The sequence below is a fragment of the Podarcis liolepis genome, assembly GCF_965112155.1.
Source record: "Podarcis liolepis genome assembly, chromosome: 16".
NCBI lineage: Eukaryota > Metazoa > Chordata > Lepidosauria > Squamata > Lacertidae > Podarcis > Podarcis liolepis.
In genome coordinates, this window is record NC_139567.1 from 29346345 (window position 1) to 29360319 (window position 13975).

Here is a 13975-nt window from a genome sequence, read left to right on the forward strand (position 1 = left end):
AGGATTCAAAAGACATGGCTAACTTTGGCGCATTAAATTTATTTGGGCTTACTCTTGCAAGTTAATTGGGAGTAAAAAAAACAAAAACAAAGCGACATCCACAGGGTATCTAGCGTTAATGCCATGCCGTTATTATTAACTCGAGCTTCCTCGCATTTAAAGCCGCTTCGGGAGCCCATTTTAGATGAAAAGCGGGCGTGTCGCTAAATAAAAAAAAAAACTCTGAGGGTGAGGGCCCACTGCCCCATCATGCACCACGCTCGCTCCCCCCCCCCCCGCTCCACGGACGCTGCCGAGGGCACAGAATTGGCTCTGCCGCGGGGGCTGGGCGTGGCCTGGTTTGCGGCACGAGGCCTTGGCGGAGGCGTAGTCGGGAGGGGCGTATCGTGATTGGCTCGCGCGGTTTGGGCGGGAAGGCTGGGCCTCGCTGTGAGGATAAAAAAGGGCGACGGCGAGAGCAGCCGTTGCAGGATGAAGCCGAGAGGCGGTGGCCAGGAGGAGAGTTGGCAGGCGGGGGACGGGAGCGACGCGGGGGGCTTCATGGTGAGCGTTGGTGTCTCTGGGCATGAGTAGAGTTCCTCCTGGCGCTCCCTCTACCCGAGAGGAGAACAACAAAGGGATGGAACCTCTTTCCTTCAGCTCCTGCCTTCCCCCTTCGAAGATAGAGTCCAACTGATTGCTGAGTCTGAGCATGCGAGGAGTACATTTTCCCCTCAAAAAGAAAAGAGAGAGAAAGAAAGGGAAACCTTAGCAGCTCAGGGCAACCTGAGGGGAGGCACCTGCTGAAATGAAACGACGACAATAGGTGATACCTGCATTGCAGGGGGTTGGACTCAATGACCTTTGGTAGTCTCAACTGTAGGATTCAATGAAAAGCACAGCTTTGCTGTGAAAGAGAGGACTAGTAAAAAGCAAAACAAACCAATGCAGCAAAATATCAGTACAGTACCATAAGGATTGCCAAAGCCAGTGCAAATCAAGGTGTTCCTTTAAAAAACACACACAAAAAAGCTTGTGCTACTGTTCAAGTAGAATTATGAACAAGAAATATATCTTTAGGCAAGTCTCTTAATATATAGTGTGCTGTATATATAGGTTTGCCTTTGGCAGTTTTGGCTAAATTTGAATTTATGTAAGAGTCCAAAACAGCCAAAGCTAGTTTACATAATACAGTATTTGCAAGTCTGTGCATCCATCATAAATTTAAGGAAATGATCTACAGCCTTCTGTCTCCAATGTGTGCCCTCTGCTTTCTTGGATTGGAGGTTTAATAACATTCTGTGACACGAGTGAGGCCAAGGATGTCTCCCATTGGCTGTCACTTATATGAGCACTGTGAGCACTTACATTCTCCAGTTTCTGCCAGACTCATATTTGCAGGCATATATGTAATGGCCTCTGGCAACTGAGGAAAACAATGGGCAAGTTCCAAAACCATAGGGAGATTTATGGGTGCTTTGTTTTATTTTTAACATTTTTATAGCTAATTGTAGAGGGATAGTGCATGATTTACACTTTGAGGGTGTATTATTTTTCTGTTTTATATATATCAGTCCATCAAATATATCAGAATGCTCCGTTGTTTATTCTATGCTGTAGCTTTAAGCAATAGTTTCATTCATTAGGAAGTTGCCTTGTACTGAGCCAGAGTACTGCCAAGTGTTATCTAGGCTGGCTGATACTAGCTCTCCAGAGTTTCAGACTCTGAGGTTACTCCTCAACCCTGTCTGGAAGATCCTGTTGGGGATTGAACCTGGGAACTTCTACAAGCAAAGCAGGTCCTCTGCCACTGAGCTTTGACCCGATTTAAAAAGGCATTTGAGCAAATCCATATTAATAATACAACATTAATGCTAATAATACAACAGAAGCCTGTCTTGGCATTAAGCAGTCCATAAGTAACATTATGCTTTGCCATATCCTTGTTTCCCAAGTCTCCTTACCACCGGCTGGGTCAACGGATGCAGGATGTTACTGGAGACCATGGAGTGTTGAAAGAGATTATCCGTGCCGGCTCTGGTGAAACGGTGCCTCCTGATGCATCCATATTAGGTAAAAGAACCTTGTGCTGACAAGTCTATGGTTGTGGTGTTAAACAGGCTTACCAAGGCAATGGGTAAGGCCCTCTAAATGTATAGTATTGCATTGAATAGCCACTGTCCCCTTTCCTGCTGTGGCCTGGATGTTAGTCCCTCCTCTTGCCAAAAGCTGCCTTGTGGGACCAATAGGAGCTGGGGTGTGAGAATGTGGATCAGGACCATGTTGATGAAGGGGAAAGGATGAGCACTCTGCACCACAGTTCTGTTTAAATGAGAAAAAAACTAGACATGTTCATGCCTAGTTTGGTCTTGGCGCAAATTAAAGTGGATTTTGTTCTTTTAACAAGCTAACTTGTCTTTTCAGTTGACATCTGCACCATCCAGTTTGACATTTGAATGGTGGTTTATACCACAAGTTATTGATTTCCATTAATTCCCTTTATAACCCCCCAAGAAGCACTTTAATGTGTGATTTAATATGGACTATGTGGAAGGATTCCCTGTGCACTTTCCCTCACAAGCTAATTCTAGCAATGTTGAGGGTGGCTTTCTGAATCTGAATGTTAACATTTTAATAAGAGTGGTATTAGTACTTTAGCCAAGCATGGATTAAGTATTTAGCCAATGACCTAAAATCTCATGGGTGTACACTGTAGATTTTGTTTGTGGTTTCCATTTAATTGCTGTTGTTGTTTAGTCGTTTAGTCGTGTCCGACTCTTCGTGACCCCATGGACCAGAGCACACCAGGCACTTCTATCTTCCACTGCCTCTCGCAGTTTGGTCAAACTCATAAGCTGGTAGCTTCGAGAACACTGTCCAACCATCTCGTCCTCTGCCGTCCCCTTCTCCTTGTGCCCTCCATCTCTCCCAACATCAGGGTCTTTTCCAGGGAGTCTTCTCTTCTCATGAGGTGGCCAAAGTATTGGAGCCTCAGCTTCAGGCTCTGTCCTTGCAGTGAGCACTCAGGGCTGATTTCCTTAAGAATGGATAGGTTTCCATTTAATAAGCAACCCCAAACTCCCAGTTTGAAGCTGTTTTGTGCTTTTTAGCACCCAAGAGTATGGTGGAAGTGAGCAGGTACTCTTTTGTCATACAGGTCCTTTAGACTTTAATGTAATATTCCCCAACTTGCTGCCCTTTGGGTGTTATGGACCACCATTCCTATCAGTCCCATGGGACCCAGGCAGCAGGTTGGGAAAGACTGTTTTGCTGTGAGTAGCTTCTAAGGCTACTGGGGAGCCCTTAGGTTTTTGCCTTCAGGTTTTTAAATGAATGCAGGAAAATGTAGTTTGATGAATATTACAGAACCTGAAAAAGCCTGAGCAAATGCTACACCATAATTCTAATTTTGCATTTTTTCTGTAATGGATGAAATTTATGTGCTCTCAGCAAGCTCCTGGGACAATACAGCATGGTTTATTGGAAACAAGGATTGCTAGTAGTTGTCTAGATTCAGGTAGGTAGCCGTGTTGGTCTGATGCAGTCAAAATATATAATATATAAACTAAAAAAAAAGGCTCCAGTAGCACCTTAGAGACCAAATAAGCTTGTTCTTGGTATAAGCTTTCGTGTGCATTCACACTTCTTCAGATACACACATACAGTGGTACCTTGGGTTAAATACGCTTCAGGTTACATACGCTTCAGGTTACAGACTCCGCTAACCCAGAAATAGTACCTCAGGTTAAGAACTTTGCTTCAGGATGAGAACAGAAATCGTGCGGTGCTGGCACGGCAGCAGCGGGAGGCCCCATTAGCTAAAGTGGTGCTTCAGGTTAAGAACAGTTTCAGGTTAAGAACAGACCTCCGGAACGAATTAAGTACGTAACCAGAGGTACCACTGTAGTAGTTGTCTGTTATGGATAAAAATAGAAACTATGTTCAACCTTCCTAACTGAAACTGATTTACTCTCCTCTAACTTTTAACTTTTTCAGTGAAATTTTCAGGTTACCTGGAACACATGGACAGACCCTTTGACACAAACTGCTACAGAAGGAATCATAGACTCATGAAACTTGGTGAAGGTAAGCTCAGAATGTCCATGTGTTCCTAAGAGATAATAAAATAGTGTGTGTGCACTAGCACTTAAATATAAAAACTGGATTTGTTAGGTGCATTCATGCCTAGTTTCTATGATAGTAAGCAAACTATTTGGGATCCTTTAAGAGGGAGACTAAGATAGCTCTCCAAATTTCATGCATCCAGAGATTTGATTTTTCTGGGGACCTGAGTTGGGGCCAAATTGTCCTGGGTCAGGCCCAATCTGAATTGCACCTTGGATCAAGGAGGATGTCTTCCACTATAATTAGTACTGCAGTGCATACATTTGAGAAATAAACCTTGCTCTTTTTTGCTTTCCCAGACATCACTCTTGGAGGAATGGAGATTGGTCTGCTGACAATGAAGAAAGGAGAGCTGGCAAGATTTTTGTTCAAGCCAAGATACGCTTTTGGAGCTGCAGGCTGCCCTCCTTTGATCCCTCCCAATGCCACAGTCTTGTTTGAGATTGAGCTTCTGGACTTTCTGGACTCAGCAGAATCTGACGAGTTCTTTAATCTGACTCCTGTAAGTTTGCTAGTTTTTCTTTAGTTTTATTAAGAGACTTCTGTATCACTCTTCACCAAAGATGGTTACCGAGCAGTTTTTAAAAGATACTATAAAGCACCATACAACTCACTGGTGATTAGAAAGACAAAGGCCAGAAGGGGGAGTGAGCTAGAAGCTAGGCTTCAAGCTGGGAGATGGAGCTATGCCTGCTTTCTATTTGAATCAAAGGCTGTGACTGAGAGAAGCAAAACTTCAAGGGTGTTATTGCTGTGAACCCCTCCATTGTAGGCTCAGATTGTATATATGTGTAAATAATCCATATATCATACAGACACCACATTCTCAGCTGTCTATTCTGAAGAAACCTGGAATATTGCAGCAGTCAGAGATTGGGACGGTGTGCAACATTGGGGTGGCATGCAGCAATACTAACCCCCATGACCAGATTGTGGCTTCTCTTCACAGGAGCAACAGGCCCAGTTTCCACTGCAGAAAGTGCTGAAGGTGGCTGAAACTGAGCGGGAATTTGGCAATTACCTCTTCCGACAGAAGCACTTCATGGATGCCAGAGAAAGATACAAACGGGTAAGTAAAGCAAATGAGAAGGGTGGGGGCAAGTGAGTCACAAGTAACTTGCCTTTTGCAATTATTTTCCATTCCCCATCATGCTAGTATTTGTACCTTGGTAGTCTTTTCTGGTCAAGCAAAGGGCAGGGCTGGTCTCCAGAAGTCAGAGAACTTCTTTAGGTCAGCCTTCACCAGTCTGGTACCCTCCAGAGCTTTTGGGCTACAGCTCCCATCAGCCCTGGCCAGCACACTTAACTTTGCATATTATACTTATTTACTCCCTCCTTCACCCTGCTTCCTTTGTTAGCTGGCCAAGACAGAGTGTGCTGACTGTGCTGGTGGGAGTTGTAGCTCAAAACATCTGGAGGACTGCCAGATTCATGAAGTCTGCTGTAATGTGTTGCCCCCAAAATGTGAGATGGGAATTAATCACCTCCTGGAATTATTTTGAAATGTAAAATGAGAAAGGAGTGGGTGATCTGATGGAAGAGAATGTTTAGTTGAACAGTTTAAAAGCACTATATTGTCACTTAACCACCTTAGTTGTTCATTGTAATCTTATTTCATGCTTTCCCATCAGAGTTGCTTTAGATTCCTAAAGTGAAAAAATACAGTTTTGCCCGTATTTTTTTCAAAATCTACAATGTAAATATGTAACTGGCCCTCAAATGAGAGAATATTTTTGCTTGATAGTGTTTTTCTTATGTGGAAACGTTTGTCTCCTAAGTCAATATCCACACAGCCCAGTGTCTATAACAATCAATAGAAGTTTTGTGTAAGACTATAAAATGACAGCACTTGTTTGCGATCCCTGATTAGGCCTCTTCACTGCTGCACCGTGTGAATGCTGAAGAAGCTGAGCAAGTCAAAGTTGATGCTGCCAAGATTCTGGTCTTCCTGAACTTGTCTTTTACTTACCTGAAACTGGAGCAGCCCACTCGGGCCCTTGCCTACGGAGAGAAGGCCTTGAAGCTGGATGAGAAGAATGCCAAAGCCCTCTTCAGGTGTGCTCAGGTGAGGAGGAGGAGGAGGAGCTGTGGACTTAGTCTTCCAAGTTTCAAATGCCTGATGGGGGGATGTGGGCAATAAAAATAATGGACCTGAACCTGGAAGAAACCCCAGAGGCCACTTAGTCTAATGCAGGAGATGCAGTGTTCCCACTGCAGGTGTCCATCTAGCCTCTGCAAGCACTTTCTGCGGCAAAATCTTTTCCACTTTCAAACACTTCTGCAACTCCTTCCCATGAACATTTTGTTTATCATTGCCAGGCTGAGCGCAGTATCCCTTGCAGGATAAGACTGAGGCACACCTCCCACTCAAAATTCTACTTGAGCTCCCTTCTGCATGCATCATTCTATCTATGGGATGGCAGCCCGGATTTATTTAGGGCGGTCAATTCAACAAGTTTAAAGTTTCCAGGTGCACATCTGACCATGCGCAGCTTTTCCTTTCCTGGGCTTTCTGTACATTGCTAGTACTGGTGAGTTTTCTCTTTGCTAGTTGTTAACTTTGTGACCATGCTGGGATTTCCACCCCCCTGAGGAACAGCATACCAAATTAAACAATAATGATGATTCTTTTGTCTACTAGGCATGTTTCTCTCTGGCAGAGTATGAGAGAGCTCGGGATTTTTTGGTGAAAGCTCAGAAACAGCAGCCCTTCAACCACTGCATTAACAATGAATTGAAAAAGCTGGCCAGGTGAGGGAGCTATTTCTTTACTGAAGTAGGATAATCGGTTAGCTGTGAACTGCTTTCTCTGTATATAATTGTCCAGATTTATTCCTTCTGGTGTTGAAGCCTCTGTACTCTTATGTTTAAATTGTCTAGCAGACTGAGTAAGTGGGAGCACGGGAAGCTTTTAGGGGTATTGAATCCCAAACTCTGTAAACTGGTCAATGTCCTGGCAGTGGGGCAAGCCTCAGGTGCATGGGTACCACCCCCTTTCCACCTTTGGGAGCATCCTCAGGAGTTCTGTTTAATCCAGAAAAAAACGTGTGGTTATCAAAACCATGGCAGTGCTGTATGTAGAGTGTGAGGGAATAGAGTTCTCCTTCCATGGCAGTACTGGGAAGGGATAACAAGGCAATTCCCTGGCTCTCCTTGAATGAATGCCTTACGGAGGCAACTAGCCTTTGTGGCTTTGCCTTGCCTGTCCTTTGACAGGCAGCCTTTCCCTGTTCTGTTAGGAGAGGCTTAGGCCATGTTTATCCTTCACTTAAGATGGCTTTCTTCATCGGCAAAAGACTGGCAAAACCTCTGCTTGCTGAGGCCACCTGTTCCTCTGCTCCCTCATTTGTGTGCTTCCTTTCCCTGGACTGGGAAGTGTACAGGCCATGAGGGGGAATTCCTTGGTCCTCAAAAGCTGCCCCCCTGAAACATGCTTGGAAATAGATCGCCAGCAGATCTGTGAGCCTTGCTTTTCCTGAACACATGGATTTTTGGCAGTGTTTTAGTAAGAGCAGCTCTGGCTTCCATACTTGGCAGGTGTTCTGCATAGGTATAAACACAACTGAAAAGTATTGTGGAATTTCATGCATAAAGCAAGATCTCTCAGCTGCTGAGCTGCTCTGTTCATGAATAACTATAACTTAAGTTTAATCATATTGGCCATGTTCTACAGTTGAGACTAAATGCTGGGTTTGACTTTTGTTTGGCGAAGCCTTTGTTTCAGACATCACCAAAGCTGTGTACACGGTGAGCTATGCTGCAGGAGATGGGGGTTTTGAGCATTGAAACAAGGGCAAAAAGTGGCCAGATGCAACTGCTGTGTGCCTGTGCTGGAACAGTTTGCCTCCTATTTCTGAGGAAGCACTCGAGTTCTGGGCTTAATTTCAAGACCTTGTTGTTTTTAAAACTCGGCTGGTGGACACCCTGTGATCATACAGTTTGCCCTGTTTTGCAGCTGTTACAGAAATTACATGCTGAAGGAGAAGGAAATGTGCTGCAGGATGTTTGGCCCCCTCAACTCTCCTTCAGGAGGAGAAGACCTGAAGGTAACAGGCTCTGAGCCTCTTCTGTTTCTCAGTTTCATCTTGGTGCTAAGCTCCCTCCTTGTGTTGTCTGAAGATTGTAGCAGGAGCATGTATGAACAGCAAGGCATTTAGTGGTAGGCAGGTGCCAAGGGAGTTGTCCTCTGAGACAACTGCACTCTGGAACTTGCTCTAAATTTTTGTAGGGCTTATGAGGCAGGGCATGTCCTCTGCTACTCTCTCGCTTTTTTCACCCCTTGGATGTTGAGCAGAAATATGACTCTGTTGCCATGCACTGTATCTACCTCATCTTCCTACTACTTCCATAGTCCTTAACCGCCCTGCCCAACTTTAGGGCAGCCGTTGCCAGCCTGCGGCCATCCAAAGATTTTGCACTACAACTCCCATCACCTCCAGCATCATACAGTCATGTTTGCTGATGCTGATGAGGTTTGTAGTCCAAAGCATCAGGGATGGCACCAGGTTGTTGAGGCTATTTTATGTTACTGTTCTTGGTAGATCTTGATAACGTCTTGGGCAGCTGCCTGTTCCTGCTAGATACAAATGCCAGTTCTCATGGTTCATTATAGCAGAATTCCACTGTAAACAGGATACATGGTTGGCTAGTCCCCTCACCCTGCCCTGAAATGAGAATGTCTGTAAGTGGATGGTAACTTAAGTAATAGCTCTGCCTCCCTGACCTTTCTTCCTAGAACTATTGCAAACTGCTTCTCAGCTCCACTGCAAAAATACCCAACAGCTTCAAAATCAGCTTGCTGCATTGCATGTGTTGTTCAAGAAACACAAGCACAGAGTCCTTTGCACTCTTAAAATGAGCTAGTCTTTTGAATCCTTGCCAGTGATGGCATGAACCCCCTTTTAAGACTGTAACATCATGTAAATTTACCTATCAGTAGCAGCCTTTATATTGTGCCACTCAACAATGCAGGATAAAAAGTGACTTTCATTTATCAACAGCCAGCTCTGAAAATACAGTGATTTAGATAATGGTATTACAACAAAAAGCACCTGCATTTTTCACTGTCATTCCAGATTACATGGTTGGCTACCCTAGGTGAACAGAGCCTGCTTTCTGTTTTAGTCACTGTTTTAGCAGGTGATAGGATAAGTGTTCAGTGTTCATATTTGGTTGTTAAAAGCAGCTAGAGCAAAAGCTGAACAACTTTATTATGAACAGGTGGGTTAGGGTTGCAGAATGATGGAATTCACTTAAAAACACGTATGTGTGTGATCTTAGAATGGGTTGGTAAGGATAAGATTATTTGAATTTGGAACGTGGTTGCTAGTGTAATTAGGTTAGTTGTTCATGCAGATTTGTTGGCGAAAGCAGGAAATGTTTTTTCAGTAGAATGTCCTAGTAGCTGCCTGCTGTTCTGGTACCTGCAGGAGCATCCTTTCTTTGAAGCTGATCCAGCCCATCTTATCTGTGCAGCCCCTCGAGCCTCCTTTTTGATTGTGTACCCACTGGGTGGGAATGAAAGAGACAAGACGATCAAATGCTACTCAGAATGGCTAAAGGGTTTCAGCTTGCCTACTTCTCTCTCTTTAATTAGCTCAGTGTAAAGACTTCTTTAGACATGGTGTATTCAAAGAGGATGACAGAAGATTCTTGGCTGAACTCTTGTTTGCTTCTGAATGGGATTTCTTTGTGACTTCTGGGTGGTGTCAAGAGGAGGTGTGAAGCTGGCTGGGTGTTACATGATGGCACTTCAGTCACTTGCTATAGCAAGGTTCCTAAATGCTACACAATCTGTTTCTTTATGCACACCCACAGGCAGCAACACACTTGGCTTGCCAAACAGAGAATTGTAGGTTGCTGTGCCAGCCAGGAACCCAATGGACAAGAGCCAAATCAAGTAACTGAGGCTCTGGACCAATCTAGGTGTTACTTGCTACCACCTGCAAATGCACCCCAACACCCCTTTTTTAGGCTGCAAAGCAGTTGGGGGGGGGGAGATTGACTGAGAATGGAGGAGTAGTGATTGGAGAAGGGGGAAGCTATGCCTTTCCCCCATGGAGTTTCAGATACAGTGGTACCCCGCAAGACGAACGCCTCGCGAGACGAAAAACTCGCAAAACGAAATGTTTTTTCGTTTTCGAGTTGCCTCGCAAGACGAATTTCCCTATGGGCTTGCTTCGCAAAACGAAGCTTGCCCCGCAAGCTCCGGGGACAGCGGGTCTTCCCCGCTGTCCCTGGACCTCTTTTGAAGCAAGGGGTGGCGGGGAGAAGCGATCTTCGCCCCGCAGCCCCAGGTCCAGGGACAGCGGGAAGCGCTTCCCGCTGTCCCCGGACCTCTTTTGAAGCAAGGGGCGGCGGGGAAGAAGCGATCTTCTCCCTGCAGCCCCAGGTCCGGGGACAGCGGGAAGCGCTTCCCGCTGTCCCCGGACCTGGGGCTGCAGGGAGAAGATCGCTTCTTCCCCGCTGTCCCCAGACCTCTTTTGAAGCAAGGGGCTGTGGGGAGAAGCTATCTTCTCCCCGCAGCCCCTTGCTTCAAAAGAGGGGACAGAGCGGCGCTTCCCCTCTGTCGCCGGACGGTCTCTATAGGAACGCATTGATTGATTTTCAATGCATTCCTATTGGAAACCGTGCTTCGCAAGACGAAAAACTCGCAAGAAGAAAAAACTTGCGGAACGAATTAATTTCGTCTTGCGAGGCACCACTGTATATATATATATGTAGGTCGGTCCATACTAATATGGAAGCTATTGAAAGAGAGGAGTGGAAATACAGGGAGCTGAAAATGGTGGACTCTACTGAGCAAAGGAAAATGTGTTAACAGTGGCCCTTTGTGGTATGTATTAGGTGTAGATTTGGGGTATGGTACTTGTTTGTAGCTCATTGGGTGTGAAGGTTTAAAGGTTAACCCTTGGTTTCCTATCTCAAAATTAGTACCTGTTTTAAGATTTCTGACCATTCTAGCCATTACATTTCAATGATACAAGGGCTTGGGCCCTTGATAGCTCACTATCAATATAGGTCACTGTGTTATAATTGCTGTCATTTTTTAAAAGCGACCATGTCCTGACAAACTGAAATGCATGGGTTTTTTTGAGTCATGATATGCTGGTCATTTCAGAATCCATCTATGCAGAAGGAAGAAACTTTTCTATAATGGGAAGGGATCCCACTTCAGTACAGCCAACAACTGCCTTCTTGTTTTTGAAAATCCATATGGAAAAGACCTTCCTCATTCTGAGTACTTGGAGCTGAGAAGATTATATGGCTGTTTAATATATAAAAGCACAATTTGTATGTACACTTTGCTAGTGGCATTATACTGTCAAGTCTACTAAGAGACTTCTTTTGAAAAGAAGGTATTTGCTCAGCATTCTCTCATTGTTTTGAAGGAATTCCTTTCTCCTGTTAGCCAGACACAGGTAACAGATTACTCTGTTTGGATACAAATCAGTTTTCCTTAACTTCCCTCATTTCCCTGGACTCAGGCTGGTGAAAGTAGGCGGCCATGGTTTTTGCTTATCTGAGAAGATTGTTAGAAACGTTGTTTTCCTAGTTGTAGAAAATAAAACTCATTTCTGAGCTGAAAATGTCAGCATGGCTGGTGTCCATTCATTGTGGATGATGAGTGTCTGTAGATGGAAGCCACTGTTCCCCATTTGCCTTGGTAGTGCAACCAATTTGGGTGTTGCTGCCTAGCAAGGCATCATCATCGCATTTCTGTATATGATTCTTAATGTTGATGCTCTGACTGATGTCCTGCCAGACAAAACCTATCTATTGTGTCTGTGGATTTGAGAACTTGTTTGGAGGATATGCCTGGCTCACTCAGGCGAAATGGAGGGCAATAGAACACCCTCTCTTCACCGCAGAAAAGAAGCTTATTGTAAGATTGATGTTCTGTTTCCTTGGTGCAGAATTTGGATTACCTGATTGCGAATTTACTGTTTGGGGCATTGTATTCAAATCCCTGCTAAATAACTCACTATGCCAGGTCCTTTTTTTGTGACAATGTTACATTCCTGCACTTTACTAGGGATAATAAACCTTCCTTGCATGTATCACTGTGTGTGCAAGCTGAGCGAACAGATCCCTCTTCGTGCTGTGGTGGTGAGTGGGTTGCAGCCATCCTGTGGCTCTGAAGAACTGTATAAACCAGCAGGTGGCGGCAGATCCTTTGATAACTTGCCTTAGCTGTCAGTTTTATCTCTTTCCTCCACCTGCTTCATTTCAGTCAGGTTCTCTGTGCTCAAATCCAGGCACCCATTTTTTTCAGGGCACATTTGTCAAAACTCCCTTAATTGGAATGAACTGTGCAGATTTGACATAACTGAATATGTCTACCTTGGTTTTCCTGCTTCAGGTTGATTAGTTAATGGTATATTTTATTTTGAGGCACTGCGCTTTCATTTTGCACCATGTAGAATTTGAGGTCTAGGTGGTTTTGTAGCTCTACCAAGGACCTCACTTCCTGCTCCTCCTCAGGGCTAAAAAGAGGCCAAAAGACCTCTCTTCCCCTATCTGAGCCAAACACACACACAACCTACGAGCTTTTCTCATCTAACTCCACCACTGTCAGCTCTACAAAGGTTCGAGGTTGTCTTAAATAACTCTGTCCATTTCCCCCTTTCTGCTTGTAATAATCTCCCAGAGCACCTCAGTGATGTGTTCTCCTCTTGCTGCAATATATCGAACTCAGAACTTGCCTCCTTTTATTTTTGAAAGGTCTTGTCTTAGTTCTTTAAGTCCTCAGACCACTTGAGGTCACATAGGCCACACACACACACACACACACACACACACCATGTTGAACTTCTGGTGCTTACTGGATTCTTTTAAAAACTCCAGCAGACTTTTAAATTGAATTCTGATTTTACAGTTTTAACTGCTTTCTAGCCTTTATTGGGTTGGGTCTCTTGTGCAACACTTAGAAATAGCTGTCATTAAACAGCATACAAATTGTTGGAAGTAAATGGAAAATAAATAAATAAAACCAAAATACGTCACTCATGCACAATTTCCATTTCCCTCTCACTTGGCTGCCTCTTTATTTTATACTCTCTGCCCTGTACTGTCTCACTATTGATGCTGCATTAAAAAACAAGTTGGCAGCCTAGCATCCCTGCCTCCACCCTATGGCAGGACTTATCAGAGATCAGCCACCCTGCTTACAAGCTGGTAACTCCTACAGTCCTGTTAACTTTCTTCGCTATCTAGCATCTAAGAGGAAGCCCTGTGTATCAGGCCATCCAGTCCACAAGCAGTGGATAAAAGCTGTCCCTCAGCAACTGGTGTGTGTGTGTGTGTCCTTTAGCCAGTGTGACTTAAGGCCATTAACAGACTTGCATGGCAGTCTGCCCTGCCTCTCTTTCCTCCATCCGCAGTATGGGGGATGTTTATTCCTAACTTTAAAGGGTGATTGTGAGGATTAAAACTAGATGCCTGCGAGAACTTTGAGGATTGGAAGGTGCTGTCTGTGTAAATGTTAAGTACAACTAATTTACTAGATCTCATCTTTCTCCTCTTCCATGAATTTGTCCGATTCAGTTTCAGAAGCACCAACGGCCATCAAGACCACCACTACATTTTGTGGCGGGGTAACATTTCATGTGTTTGTCAAGGTAGCCTGTCGTCCGGGGAAGCTTATACCATAATAATAATAAAAAATATCCCTAAAATTCTAAAGGTTGGTCTTTAAGATGCTTTGTTTCTGCTGCAACAGAGTAGCACACACTCACACTCTGGAAATTACTCATTCTGAGCCAAGTTGAACCATACAGGGGAAGGGCTTAAACAGAATGCGTCAGTGGCCCAATTTAACACGGGGAGGGAGAGAGTTCTTTCCTCACCCCAAACCAGAGTCCCCGCATTG

At 44.5% G+C, this 13975-nt stretch overlaps 1 protein-coding gene across 2 annotated transcripts; it reads left to right on the top strand.

Moving 5' to 3' along the window:
• The first annotated feature begins 322 nt into the window (after positions 1-322).
• FKBP6 (FKBP prolyl isomerase family member 6 (inactive)) lies at positions 323-13719 on the top strand. 2 transcript variants are annotated; one of them, XM_083479397.1, is made up of 9 exons: positions 323-543; positions 1935-2052; positions 3976-4065; positions 4404-4606; positions 5054-5173; positions 5975-6169; positions 6746-6855; positions 8060-8150; positions 11225-11698. In XM_083479397.1, exons 1-9 carry the CDS (start codon positions 472-474, stop codon positions 11258-11260), a joined length of 1035 nt encoding a protein of 344 aa, XP_083335523.1. In that variant the 5' UTR covers positions 323-471; the 3' UTR covers positions 11261-11698. The 2 variants fall into 2 exon arrangements, with proteins under 2 accessions (XP_083335523.1, XP_083335522.1); XM_083479396.1 differs by lacking the exon at positions 11225-11698 and adding an exon at positions 13651-13719 and having other exon boundaries at positions 400-543.
• The last annotated feature ends 256 nt before the right edge of the window (positions 13720-13975 follow it).